Source organism: Fusarium graminearum, chromosome 1 (genome assembly GCF_000240135.3).
Source record: "Fusarium graminearum PH-1 chromosome 1, whole genome shotgun sequence".
Lineage (NCBI taxonomy): Eukaryota > Fungi > Ascomycota > Sordariomycetes > Hypocreales > Nectriaceae > Fusarium > Fusarium graminearum.
The window spans coordinates 7,800,894-7,813,861 of NC_026474.1; the positions used below are offsets into that span (position 1 = coordinate 7,800,894).

Below are 12,968 nucleotides of genomic sequence, written 5' to 3' on the forward strand. Positions count from 1 at the left end.
TCTCGCTGAAGGGGGGCTAGATCTGTCCGAGAACCTCAAAGGCCCCGGGATTTTTATGTTTTCGCATTTTCGGTTGCGCTATGCTCAACGACATGTCTAGAATCGCAGATAATTCATGGTAGAAATGGCAGTGAAAGGGTATTATTGATAAATATATATGTTGAGAGGATAGAAATACTCTTAATTGGTCTCTTTTGACGACATCTCTTGGCCAAGGCTCTTCTTTTCCTCTGAATGGACAGGTAACTGCTGAAACTGATCAAGCACACTTTCAGGCGTCGGAAGCCTTGCGCAAGTGCAATGCCTCAGTAACTCTTCACATCTGGAAAGTCTTTCCAACAGCTCCTGGTTTGGACGTCTACGCTTCCTCGGCGTAGCTGGTTTGCTAGGAGTACAAACTGCACCGAGCTGGCTAGGAGTAAGTATGGATGTTGACTCAGTGTAACGAGGGGACGCATTACCCTGGTGCAATTTGAACATGGAGTCTTCTTATCGCATTTCTTTTTTCTTTGTTGACAGAGAATACACGACAGTATCCGCTTGCTAGGTGTATTCCTTTGTTGTTCGTGGTCCGCTGAAGATGTGTTGGTGGACGTTGGACTAAGGGCCGGCAAAGATGCGTTGGTAGATGTTGGGCTCAAAGCCGGCAGCTGGTCTTCGTGTGGCGTTGGACTTGACATTGTGGTAATGAGGTCTATTAATCAGCCTCAGTTCGTGTAACAGGAGATAACAACGTCGTCTTAAAAGATCCAGTGATCAGATACAAGATAATGGTTTGTCCAAGTGAGGAAACTGGGGCACCCAAAGGTAAATATGGTATGCACGAATCTGAATCAGGCTTATAACGTTAAAACGTTACTCAGCGGACTACCTGCCACACCCGGGGACACGGGTCTGTAAGATATCCCGAGACAACGTGCCGGTGCCGCTTTGACAAGGGAATGAATAACTACGCCAATAATCGACAAACAACGGTTAAGCTTTCCGAGATTCAAAGTCAAAATTCAATTTATCATAGCGTAGATGATGATTGACATATATTGCTTGTCTGATGGCTGTCTCAAATTGTGTATCGTGTATTTCTTTGGTCCTGAAACCTCCAAGTGCTATATCACAAGTCGTTTATTATTCTTCGTCTTAAGAAATTCCCAGGTAACAGATAGCTCGTGTTTGATACCTCATTAGTTCCTTCATCAAATCGCACGAAAAATGCTGAGATAAAACATATATGACGCTCGATTCATCACTCTCTTTCTGTGACCCTCACCATAAGTTCAGATTGAGAGAAAATCCCACAGTTGAACACTTTCCAAGGCTTTGTAGGGTCACAGATGGAAAAATCAAATCTGCGAAGGAGCTATACACAGCACATTAGCATATGTCTCTGTCACCGTTCGAGTATCAAACTTGCCTCAACATAAATCTTATTCAACTCCATCAGCGCAACAGGCCTACCAAGACACTGCCATCGCCCATAGCTGAAAATCAACTCCAACGCACCCTCCATTTCTTTTAACTTTTCAGGATCACTCTCAAGCCATCTCTCAGGACGAAACTCGCCAGCGTCGGAACCCCAGATATCCTCGCGTCGGAAAATTCCCCATGCGCAATAGCCAACTTTGGTTCCACCAGGGATAAACTGACCCTTCCAGGTATCACCCTGGGGAGGGACCTGCTTGGACATGAGACCTGCGACAGGAGGGAAGATGCGCAGACCTTCTTTGATGACAGCCTGAAGGTAGGGAAGATCACGACCTATAGAGTCGGGGATGATGGGTTCTGAGTAGTGTGTGCCTGCAATCTCAGCGCGGAGTTTGGAGTACACATTGGGATTGGTTATTATATGTAGCATAGTTGAACGAATAGCTGTGGCTGTTGTATCTGATCCCGCAACGCTGAATCGAACTGTTAGAGTAATTACTGTAAGGTTTCAGGAACACTTACATCTGGAGCAGAATCTCAGACTCGGCCTCCTTTTGGGTAAGACCGTGGGCCACAAAAGAACCTAGCATATCCTTGCGAACCTTTTTATCAGGACCAAAGCGTTCAGCAGTAACTTTCTTAGCAATTCTGCACGCCCGTTAGCTATATCCGATAGTCAATGCGGCTCTACTCACCCCATTAATTTCCCAAACCCAAGCCTGTCCTTCTCGGAAGGCAAGAGACTCTTAAACAAGGGCGAACTCAAAATCTTGACCAACCAGGGAATGACAGTGGTCACCATAACGGCAGGTAACGTCTCCTCTGTAATTTGTATGTACTTGTATACATCCGAGTCTGTCTCCAAAAAGCCGAATGGCTCGCCAAATGCTAGGTCCGAGATGACATCGAGCGTAAAGAACTGCGCCCGCCGGCCGAGATCCATGGGCTTTTTTGCCTCGGCGTATTTTGCGAGTAGCGATATAAATGAGAGAATGTTCTTGTCGATCTTGGGTTCGAGATTTTCCACTTCGCGACCGCCGTAGCCAGCAGACATTTTAGATCTTAGCTTGAAGTGCTCGTCTTCGTCGCGATGGGAGAGGATATTGTTGTTGCCAGGGTTGAAGCGCATTCCGTCGTACCAATCCGAGCGACGGTATTCGGTGCGAACGTTGAGGATGTGTTTCATCAGGTCTGGGTCGTCGGTAAGGAGATCGTTTGGTCCGACTCGAGCGATGGTACCTGTGAGATTCGGAGGTTAGCTTGTGCGACACTGGAAGAGTCTGGAGAAGACGTACCGTATTTCTGGGTGACCTCCCAAAAGTCGAGATAGGCTCTACCTCCGCCGACTTTTTTTACTAGCCACCATTTCGAAAAAGCTGCAAGAGTAGGACCCTTGAATTGTCGCAGTCGAATATATTGTCGCCATGTTGAGAGAGCTGTCCATGCAGCCAAGAATAGTACCAAGCTTGCAGCGATTGCGATCGACGGGCGAAGATCACGCAGGTAATTAATTAAAGCAGCTACGGCCATGATAGATGCCAAGAGTCGTTGTCATCAAATCCGGAAACAACAGAGACAATTAATTGGTTGGATGTGGACCTGAAGCTGACATGAATAGAGAGCTGTTTGTTGGTTGGTGATGCTGTTGGTCTTGGACCAGATTGAATTTGTTTGCGTGAGATTCCCGGGGAACTGGATGGGAGACTGATTGGATTTCAGCACGGACGGGGCATGGACACAGTTAGGTACCTGGCGGTACCGCTTCTACTGTAACTCTAGAGTCAACGGATTGGATCATTGATATTCCATTGCTATTAGGTACTTTCCCCTCTGTACTTGCTGTTTATCTCCAGTAAATGCCATGGAGGGATGGAAAAAAAGAGGACAGTCTAGAACAGATCAAGATGGTGGATAGCTAATAAAAAGTTGCCTGCAGCTAAACCTCAGAAGGTCCAGTGACTGGCTAATCAGTAATCACTGCAAACTAACGCCAAAGCAGCCACCTTTCCCGAATCTAGAGCTTCTGGACACGGCGCATCAGCACTAAAAGCGCCTGCTAGAGTCACTAGCACGACGCTATTTGCTCCCGCGGTTTCTCTCCCGATCCTTGCTTAACTGTAGGCGGGTTGGTCCATTCCATTTGCACATTCATTGAAGTAGGTAGGTGAGACAACAAGCAGTGCGCAGCAACAGAGGTAACCCGGTCGATGCTCGGCCTCCCACTGTGCTTAACTGACTAACCTGACATGACCTGACCTGACCTGACCTGACCTGGTCCAACTTTGACGTCGCCGAGGCATTTCATTCTTTTTATCCTTCTTTTGCCCTTGGCCGAACCACTTTATTGTCAGTCCGCGCGGCACAGGCTCAGACTCAAGCTTCCCTTAGGCTCTTTACAGTCTCGGTACCTCGCTTCCCTTGCGTTTCCCTTATTCTTACCCGACACTTCCCCTAGAAATAATAAGCAACTTCATCAAGAAAGAGGGGTTCAAAAAGTGGGAAATTCTGGACCTATTTTATTCCTCTTTGACACTTTCATCCCTTCAATTCAATTAAAAACCACCAACCCAACGTTCAACCCCAGACGTTATCGCCCATTAAATAAACCCTGGCCTTCGCTTAACAAAATGACCATAACTACAGAGGCTGAAAGGCCGACAGACCTCGACCCTGATCTCAAGACTGCAGCGACTGCAACTGCGACTGCAACCACCACCGGAAGACACGCGCCCACCACAGAGGAGAGTGATCTGCAGGCTGAGGTGAGGAGGTTTAAGCTTACTTTTAAATGGACCGCAATTATTGACGCAATCACAGAGCGAGGGCGATTTTCCCGATGACGATTCAGCGCTCGGCGTGAGTACAGATGCATTGATGGAACCTTTCCACTCCATTGAAGCCCCCCTGTGAAGATCGCGACTTGACGGGGACGGGCTGGGATGCCCCCCTGGCCTATGCAGTGCTAAGTGCTAACGAGTCGCGCTAATAGGACGACGCTGCAAGTAGCACAGCATCCATCAATTCAAGCATCATGGCCTATCGCACTGAAAACGGAAGAACCTACCATGCATTTAGAGAATCCAGTAAGTAAATCCTCAAAAAATATTTAATATCAATTTTTGTTAACCCTGGTCCAGTCAATTACGTGCTCCCTAATGACTCGGTATGAGACTTCATCTGCCTCACATTCAAGGCACTAACAATCTTTTCTCCTCAGTCTGAGCAAGAACGTCTCGGTGAGTTGAAATGTCTCTTTCATTGATATATCGTACTAATTTTATAGATCTGCAACATCACCTTTTCACACTTACCCTCGGCGGAAAGCTGTATCTGAGTCCATTGCAACGCGATGATAAGCCCCTGGGACGCGTTCTTGATGCGGGAACAGGAACTGGCGTTTGGGCAATTGACTTTGCCGACGCTCACCCAGAGACACAGGTAACATGTCCCGAACCAACAGTAATAACTGCCTAATCAATATTTCAGGTCCTTGGAATCGATCTCAGTCCTATCCAACCAAACTTGTATGCTACTCACTCACCCACCCATCTCGCATCACTCTCACTAACAAGCCAGCCTTCCAACAAACCTCGAATTCCAAGTCGACGACCTCGAAGATGAATGGACATACAACTACAAATTCGACTTTGTCTTTGGCCGCATGCTCACTGGCTCCATCGGCGACTGGCCCAAGTTCTTCCAGCAATCCTTCGACAGTCTCAACCCCGGCGGTTGGATTGAGTGTCAAGATATAACCTTCCCCGGCGAATCAGACGACGGAACACTACTAAAGGGATCTCCCATCGACCAGTGGTGCGAACTCATGACCGAAGCAGCGAACAATTTCGGCAGATCAGCAGTCAGCGCCAAGTTGTACAAGCAGCAGATGATTGATGCGGGTTTTATCAATGTTACTGAGGTGATTTACAAGTGGCCCAGCAACAGATGGCCCGCGGATCCTTACTACAAGGAACTTGGTATGATACTCTGAAAAATACTGATGATAGGGATGCTGATCGTTTTAGGATTCTGGTGTAACCACAATATCGCTGGTGAACTGTCTGGCCTCTCCATGGCTCTTTTCACGAAAGGGTTGGGCTGGAGTTTTGAAGAGGTGGAGGTTTTCCTGGCCAAGGTCAGAACTGATATGAGGGATAGACGTATTCATGCTTGGTGGCCCATGTGAGTACACACACACTGACTGTGCTTGGAACACGGCAGCTGACATTACCAGACATGTTGTTTATGGACAGAAGCCAGATTATTGAAGATGATGACGATTATGATGATAAGGATCTATATGGGATATTTGTACGGAATGCCGGTGATTTTGGGTATATATTAATTTAAAAGCTACGATCTGAGGCACAGTGTGATATTGGTGCATTGGGTGTCTTATTTTCCACGACCAGTGTTTATGACAGTCGAGTGTCAACGACTTTAGAGAGATAAGAGGAATCCTTTCTCAAACATCAGAGAAACTGATTCATTATGGAATATCGACTATGTTTCTGACGTACTGTCTGGTCGCAGAGCATACATCTTCAAAGGAAGCAACTGCCTATTCTTGACAACCGGGAACCCACGCTGCATATCAGACTTGATAATCTTGAGCCCAGCCCTTTTGAACAACTGCTGAAACTTTTCATCCTCCCTGCACTCGTTAGCATCTCAACCCTTACTTGATCGGTTGAAGTTCTTACCTTGTGACACTCCCGTCGAGCTCGTCAAATTTATCCTGGCCCCACGTACTCAAGTTCTCCTTGAACACGATAATTCCATGCTCCTTATCCAGCACTGATTTACACCTCTCTAGGAACTCGACCACCTCTGCGTCGTTGAGATGGCCGATACACCACTGAATCCAAATCAAGTCGTATGAAGCTCCTTCCGAGGGTCGCCATTGTTCCAAGCCGACATTATGAATTTCGCCTACACCTGGTTTTCCCTTTAAAACATCTGTGAATTTGACAACAGGTTCAACAACGTCGACTTGGTCTGCGAGCTTGAGTAAAAGTCCTTCTGTAATTCTGCCGATACTGCAAAATATCATTAGCGACAACACACTTTACTGAGATGCTTTCCCCTTCTTACCCAGCGCCACCTTCAAGGACCCTTGGTATTCTTTGTCTTCCCGTCTTGACACCAATGTTTAGTCTTGCCAAAAAAGTGCGTGAGCCTTGTAGATCGATGCGAGAGACGGATGGCATGATGGATAAAACGCCGCCCAGCATTCCATTGTCGCTGGAATCAACCGTCTCCCAGTACTGTTTGCATTTTTCCGCTTCAATCAAGCTATCGGGCTGAGGGGTTTGTGAATTCGACATTATGAGTGTTGGTGTGATTTATGCTGAGGAGTGAGTGAATGTGTGCTGTGAAATTTTATCCACAACGGGAGGTCGAGATAGGCTCTGTTGTTATCCGATGTATTCCCGGTCAGAATGGAGGTAGGAGAACAACATCTAAGGCGCGTTTGTAATAAAGTTATAAGGAAAAGGAGGTTAAAACTATTTTGTGAATTATCTTTATAGTCTATGTATTTTTTAAATTCATCTGGATGCGTCAGTAAAAGCACCCCCCTCCTATGACTTGTGATCGCCTCGTCTAATCTCTGGTATATTGGCATCATGACACCATGTGCTCTTTGTAAACTCAGCTTCATTTCTTGAATAAAAATCTAGGACGATGATGTAATAAGAATATCCCATAAAACTATACATTATGTTATTTAAGAAGATGAACTTGGTTCTATATCATAGTTGTAAGCATCCCCCTAACTTCGAGTGGTACCTTTGACGCTTTCTGCATCTTAATCTTCGATCTTCAACATAGAAACATTTAGGCAGACAAAATGGGTGATTCCTCACTGCCTACACGCCATATCATGAAACAAGGCGACCAGTTCGGTAAAGCAGTGTCGGTCGGTTGTTCATAGTAATTCAACATTCAGTCAAACCGAATATCCAAATTCTCAGCACAAGTCCTTTGTTATGATATTGACAGTGAAGAACAAATTGATGTTTCACCACTGAACAAGTGACAAACACTCTTGTTCATTAATGCACACAGTGAATGCCTTGTTTTCAAATAATAACAGGGAACATTGAACTTTGTAAAAATCACTGATTCAAATCCCGTATAAGAAAGGAATCTGCATCTCGCCTCATCTCGTTTCCTCATCAAACGCGGCATCGTCACACAATAACAACACAAAAACAACAACAAACGCATCACAATCAACAAGCACATTTTCGTCAAAAGAAACATCGCATCACACACTCTCACACAAAGAAAAAAAATGCCTTCTCTTTCTTCTATCGTCCGCATCGCAGCGCTGGCCGCTTCGTATGCATCCGCCCACGTCATCATGGTCGAGCCTCATCCCTTCAACCTCGACACAGAGCCTTTGTACCAGATAGGGCCTTTGAGCGCTGACCTTCCCTTCCCCTGCCAAGGCCGCACCCAGCACGCAGAGCAAGTCACCAAAGTCACAGCTGGAAAAACACAAACTGTCAAGTTTTGGGGCAGCGCTGTCCACGGCGGCGGCTCGTGCCAGTTCAGCGTCGCTTACGGAGAAGAAGCCCCCGACGATCCCAACAAGTGGCACACAATCTACAGCATCATCGGTGGATGTCCCGCCGAAGCAGAGGGAAATATTCCCAGCACCGGAAAGGATCCCCACGGACGTGAGAATGGTCCCGAGTGTGGAAATGATACCGGCAAGGAGTGCACCAAGCAGTTCGACATTCCCATCCCCAAGGACATGAAGAACGGACCGGCGATTTTCGCCTGGACTTGGTTCAACAAAATCGGCAATCGCGAGATGTACATGGTCTGTTCGCCCATCGAAGTCGTCGGAGGAACGGATGACAGCACCTTTGTGGACAGCTTGCCGCCTGTTTTCCGCGCCAATATTCCTGGTGAGTGCATCACTGGCGCGAGCGGGAGTGTCATCAACTTCCCCGAGCCGGGTGACTTTGGAAAGGTGATTGAGCAGGGTACTCCTGGAAGTGAGGGCACTTGCGAGAAGGGTGCTGAACCCAACTTCAAGGATGATGGTGTAGCTCCTGAGAAGACTGTGTCATCTGCGCCTGTCGCCTCTGGCACTCCTTCATCTGCTCAGCCCAGCTCTACTATGTCGGTTCAACCTTCGGACCCTGTTGCACCTTCGACTCCGGTTTCGTCGATCATCCAGTCTCCCACACCTTCGAGCTTTATTACTACCACCACTGTCATTCCACCTGTGCTACCCACCAGCATCACTGCTCCTATCAACACCACCGAGCCCGAGCCTCCCGTCGCCAGCGGTCGACCCTTCTGGGCCGACGACAATTACGAGGCTTGTCCTGCTGAGATTCAGTCGGGAATGCTCTACTGCTTCTCCGAGACTACCTGGGGTATTTGCAACGTGGGTTGGGCTTATGTTTTTGATGTTGCGCCTGGCACCAAGTGCAACAATGGTCTCATCTCCTAGATAAGGGATGAAAAGGGGTGTAGGGGGGGTTGAGGATATGGATTCCTAGGTGTGGAAGCCCGGATGGAAAAGTTCTGATTTATTTGAAAGGAGCCTGGAGTTTAGGAACCATAGTTTGTTTTTCTTCAATCAAAAGCAATGCCATCCATCATTTTATCCGAATTATGCATCCACAGTGATTTTGTGTCTCGTCTTTATGCGAAAATGATTGTGCATGTATCCGAGAAAGGGATTATTGGCAAGAGTAAAGACCCATGCTGTATCACTGCCTGTCTAGGGTAAATTCACATGGGTCTCCATTAACCAAACTGTCCATATCTTTGACCGCTATCCAGTAGTAATTGATCAACAAAGCCAAGATGGGGCGGTGTTGAAATGCCCAGCCTGAGTGATCTCGGCATGGAAAGTCAAGTCCCGGCTTGGCAGGGCTAGATGCTTGGTATTGGTGTTGAAGGGAAGATGCTATTATTCTACAACTATCTATTCATTTAAATGTTATTGATCCATACCTGAGCACATGTATCTATGTATTAGAATAGGTATTATATTTCTCAGGTGCATAATGAAGTTAATATCTCAACATCCTCTCAATTAAACCCTTGAAAAAGGTACAAATACAGTTTAGCGTCCTCCTGTCAGAATATGCGTACGTACGCGTCGTCTGTGCATTATTCTTGGCGACAAGCCGAAATCGCCGTGTTTTTCTTGTCATGTCTTGTCTTGTCCCTTTAAATTCTTTTATACCCGAAAATTATCAAGGGCCCACTCTTGCGCCAGCACGTCATTAGCGCTATTCAGGAGAAAAACGACTTATTTATCCTTCCTATGACTCTTTCTTTTGTTTAAACTTTACTGGCATTTATTCTCGTTACTGAGTCTTATTTTTAATTATACAGCCAATTTACTTATAAGAACTGGAGCCAACCATTGCTCCAACTGGACACATACGAGATTCTCTTAACAGATTGACACATCTCGGATATATCATCCGACATTCGGCCAAAATGCCCGACTCTGGAAGCGACAGCCCCGAAGCTGGACCAAAGGGAGGCTTTCCAACTCCAGTGAGGCGATTCACATCAGATATCGACACACGATGGGGTGATCTCCTACTTCTCGTCTGCTTCTTTATAGCTGGTCTCGTTGACAGCGCTGCCTTCAACATGTATGGCTGTTTCGTCAGTATGCAAACAGGTCAGTCAACACCTTATCAATCCATGACTCAATCACTAACATCACTCAGGGAACACAATCTTTGTTGGCCTGGGTGTCAGCCATCAACCTGAAAACCTCCCTGGAAAAGCTTGGTCACGCTGTTTGGTCGCCATCGTCTGTTTCGGTGTAGGAGCTCTCTTTTTCTCCACCGTCCATCGCCACTTCGGTCCTCAAAAGCGCTGGGTTCTCATGCTATCATTCTTCATCCAAGCTATGCTCACGGGTCTGGTCGCTCTCCTCGCTACTACAGGCGCCGTGTGGAACAACCCCCACGGTCGAAGCACCACCCACGAAGGTGACTGGATCATCGAAAGGGTGCAAAACTCCTTCCCAGCATCCGACTACGCCGCTATCGCCATCCTCGCATTCCAGAGTGCTGGCCAAATTGTTGCCAGTCGAGCCCTCAAGTACAACTCTATGCCCACGGTTGTATTGACAAGTTTGTACTGCGATATGATGAGCGACGCAAAACTTTTTACTGCGCCCATCACCGACAATGCTGATCGTAACCGAAGGGCTGTTGGAGCCGTTCTTCTCTTCCTCGGTGCTGTTTGTGGTGGTTTCTTGTCCAAGTCTTGGGTCGGTTTTGCTGGTGCTCTTTGGATTGCCGCGTTTCTCAAGTTGTGCATTACTTTCGCTTGGGTACTTTGGAAGGCCAAGCCTGCCAACAAGTAATTTACTGTTGCAGTGTAGATGGAGTGATAGGGCGATGCAGGTGTATTTTGGTGTTGCGCATGCTCTTTAGAGATATAGATTAGAGACTTAGATTCCGTGAATAGTAGACTAGTACTTAATATCCATACCCAGCAGGGCTTCATTACCTATCTAATGTTAAATATCCTATCGGAATTGTTATTATATGCTAATCCCTGCCCATTCATATACCCATCAAGAAAACATTCACCTATGAATATAAACCCCCCTTGAGCTTCATCTTCTCGTAATAAAACAGGAACACTGCAACCGTATAACAGGCAAACCAAATCTCCCTTTCCTGCCTTTCCGGATGCCATGCCAAGATACCCGCGGCGACTTACTACCAGACGAAGCGACATTCTTATAACAGTATCGAAAAATCGACCAAAGAATGTGTAGTGATAATATTCGTCTCGATTTGGAGCTGGGCCTTGATGATCGATATCAGCGTGCAGAATCTGACGCAGAATGCTTTCAAAGCTTCGCCCCTGGATCAAGAGAGACTTTGTCCAAGAAAACCACTCCTTTATTTCCGGCGAAGGCTCGATATCCGTCTCTGTGATGAGTGGCGCAAGTAGTTGCAAGAAATCGCGCAAGAACTCAACGGTTGGCATGGGACATCGCATATATCGATCTTTTCGATCTAGCACTAGGCATCTGCACAGGCTAGTTAGGATATTGGTTGGCGAAGAAGAACAACTCAAAACATTCTCCGATTCCCATGCAGAGCACTGGTCCATTTTGGAGTGACAAGATCCGGCTAGACCATCAACAGTATCGAGTACGACTCCATGGACGACCAATGTCGAACCTTCAAATTTGAAGATAGCTTCCGAGGCCCCAGAAGCTGAATATACGACTGATGCATCCACCTCAAGGGCTGCCGGAGTCCGCAAGTTTCCAATTTGTGTTCTGGAGCTTTGACTAACCATTAGAGGAACAACTAGGGCTTTATCATTCCGCCAGCTAGGTACCCAGGACGGCCAGGATGAACACGGTCGAATCTGAGTCAAGGCGAATGCTATAATGTCAAGAGATTTGTAGTGTGTTATAAAAGCTTGCGCAAAACGTAGGCAGACCTCTTCGGCATTGATGAGATAGTTGACATCCGGAAGCCATTTGTCAGTAGAGAGACCCATCAGACCATACAACCGGTCTCGGCCATCCGTTACATCCATGCAAGAGAAATAGTCAGCCAATGCTGCAAGAGTCAGGGTCACATTGACTCCTGCGCTGGTTGTGTACTTGTGCAATCCACGTGCCCTTCTTCTGTTGTTTGCTTTGATGAAGCCATGAGTCGCTTTTATGCCGACCGAGGGACATTTGTCCGCGGTGCTTATGCTGCGACACATGGCGACCCTACTGACACTGCGTGTGCCGCACCAAAAAGAAATACTCGCGGGGAGTACGAACTCCTGAACGGTCCAGATCCTTGACCACCACCTGCGAGACAGAAGATTGCCCAGTGCTGCCCATTTTGCACGGTATTCACTAGCCTGTAATATCGTGCGAAGCTTGTCGATGTGATATTTTTCTCTGGACATCTTGTCGAGATGTTTGACGAATTCCATAGCAATATTACTGTCACCTGATTCTTTTCCAAGCCAGCAAATGACTCGGCTAGCCTGAGAATAAATGCGTTGCATGTGTTGTATTTGCTGGGCCTTCTCTTCAACATCTGATTGATTGATGCAGATTGAATCTATCCACCACCACCGACCATCGAGAAGTTGACCCTTTGACTCCAACACATCAATGAATGGACGTAATGTATCGAGAACTGGAAGTTATTGTTTGTTTATCACCAAGTTCCAGCTTTTCGACAAGACATCTCCGTTAGTAGTCCAAGTGTAGCTCAAAGAGTCGTACGCCGGGAGTGGTTGATGAAGAGAGAAAGTTTTGAGAACAACCGAAACAGATGTACCATAGTCTAAAAACTTCAATAGTCGTAGCTGATGGGGTTTTACAGGCTCGTATGAGTAGAGAGTTGGTGTAGCCATGGTGAAGATTGTGGTTGATTCGTAAAGCGGGAGACGACGGGACGTCTGCTTTTGTTTTTAGAAAAAAGGTACGAATACGATAAAGATGCTGCAGATTACAATTGAAGTGTCGCTCGCAAAGTGTAATAAGCTAATGCATGCACATAAACAGATTGGGGGTT

The 12,968-nt window shown here is 46.7% G+C and overlaps 7 protein-coding genes across 7 annotated transcripts; 3 read left to right on the top strand and 4 right to left on the bottom strand.

Moving 5' to 3' along the window:
- Positions 1–180: 180 nt before the first annotated feature.
- Positions 181–680, bottom strand: FGSG_12134 (uncharacterized protein; the record flags this gene model as incomplete). The annotated part of the gene is made up of 2 exons (XM_011320036.1): positions 181–408; positions 462–680. 2 exons carry the CDS (start codon positions 678–680, stop codon positions 181–183), a joined length of 447 nt encoding a protein of 148 aa, XP_011318338.1.
- Positions 681–1,340: 660 nt separating this feature from the next.
- FGSG_02419 (uncharacterized protein) lies at positions 1,341–2,952 on the bottom strand (the record flags this gene model as incomplete). Its single annotated transcript, XM_011320037.1, has 5 exons — positions 1,341–1,357; positions 1,456–1,895; positions 1,945–2,070; positions 2,136–2,661; positions 2,718–2,952. The coding sequence occupies 5 exons, from the start codon at positions 2,950–2,952 to the stop codon at positions 1,341–1,343; spliced, it is 1,344 nt and encodes a 447-aa protein (XP_011318339.1).
- A 1,097-nt stretch (positions 2,953–4,049) lies between these two features.
- Positions 4,050–5,608, top strand: FGSG_02420 (uncharacterized protein; the record flags this gene model as incomplete). Its single annotated transcript, XM_011320038.1, has 9 exons — positions 4,050–4,184; positions 4,240–4,278; positions 4,412–4,505; positions 4,560–4,585; positions 4,640–4,658; positions 4,706–4,860; positions 4,909–4,946; positions 4,999–5,399; positions 5,448–5,608. The coding sequence occupies 9 exons, from the start codon at positions 4,050–4,052 to the stop codon at positions 5,606–5,608; spliced, it is 1,068 nt and encodes a 355-aa protein (XP_011318340.1).
- A 254-nt stretch (positions 5,609–5,862) lies between these two features.
- Positions 5,863–6,749, bottom strand: FGSG_02421 (uncharacterized protein; the record flags this gene model as incomplete). The annotated part of the gene is made up of 4 exons (XM_011320039.1): positions 5,863–5,903; positions 5,943–6,076; positions 6,126–6,461; positions 6,517–6,749. 4 exons carry the CDS (start codon positions 6,747–6,749, stop codon positions 5,863–5,865), a joined length of 744 nt encoding a protein of 247 aa, XP_011318341.1.
- Positions 6,750–7,720: 971 nt separating this feature from the next.
- FGSG_02422 (uncharacterized protein) lies at positions 7,721–8,896 on the top strand (the record flags this gene model as incomplete). The annotated part of the gene is made up of 1 exon (XM_011320040.1): positions 7,721–8,896. One exon carries the CDS (start codon positions 7,721–7,723, stop codon positions 8,894–8,896), a length of 1,176 nt encoding a protein of 391 aa, XP_011318342.1.
- A 1,004-nt stretch (positions 8,897–9,900) lies between these two features.
- FGSG_02423 (uncharacterized protein) lies at positions 9,901–10,786 on the top strand (the record flags this gene model as incomplete). The annotated part of the gene is made up of 2 exons (XM_011320041.1): positions 9,901–10,078; positions 10,140–10,786. The coding sequence occupies 2 exons, from the start codon at positions 9,901–9,903 to the stop codon at positions 10,784–10,786; spliced, it is 825 nt and encodes a 274-aa protein (XP_011318343.1).
- A 621-nt stretch (positions 10,787–11,407) lies between these two features.
- FGSG_12135 (uncharacterized protein) lies at positions 11,408–12,807 on the bottom strand (the record flags this gene model as incomplete). Its single annotated transcript, XM_011320042.1, has 3 exons — positions 11,408–11,464; positions 11,737–12,587; positions 12,732–12,807. The coding sequence occupies 3 exons, from the start codon at positions 12,805–12,807 to the stop codon at positions 11,408–11,410; spliced, it is 984 nt and encodes a 327-aa protein (XP_011318344.1).
- Positions 12,808–12,968: the final 161 nt, after the last annotated feature.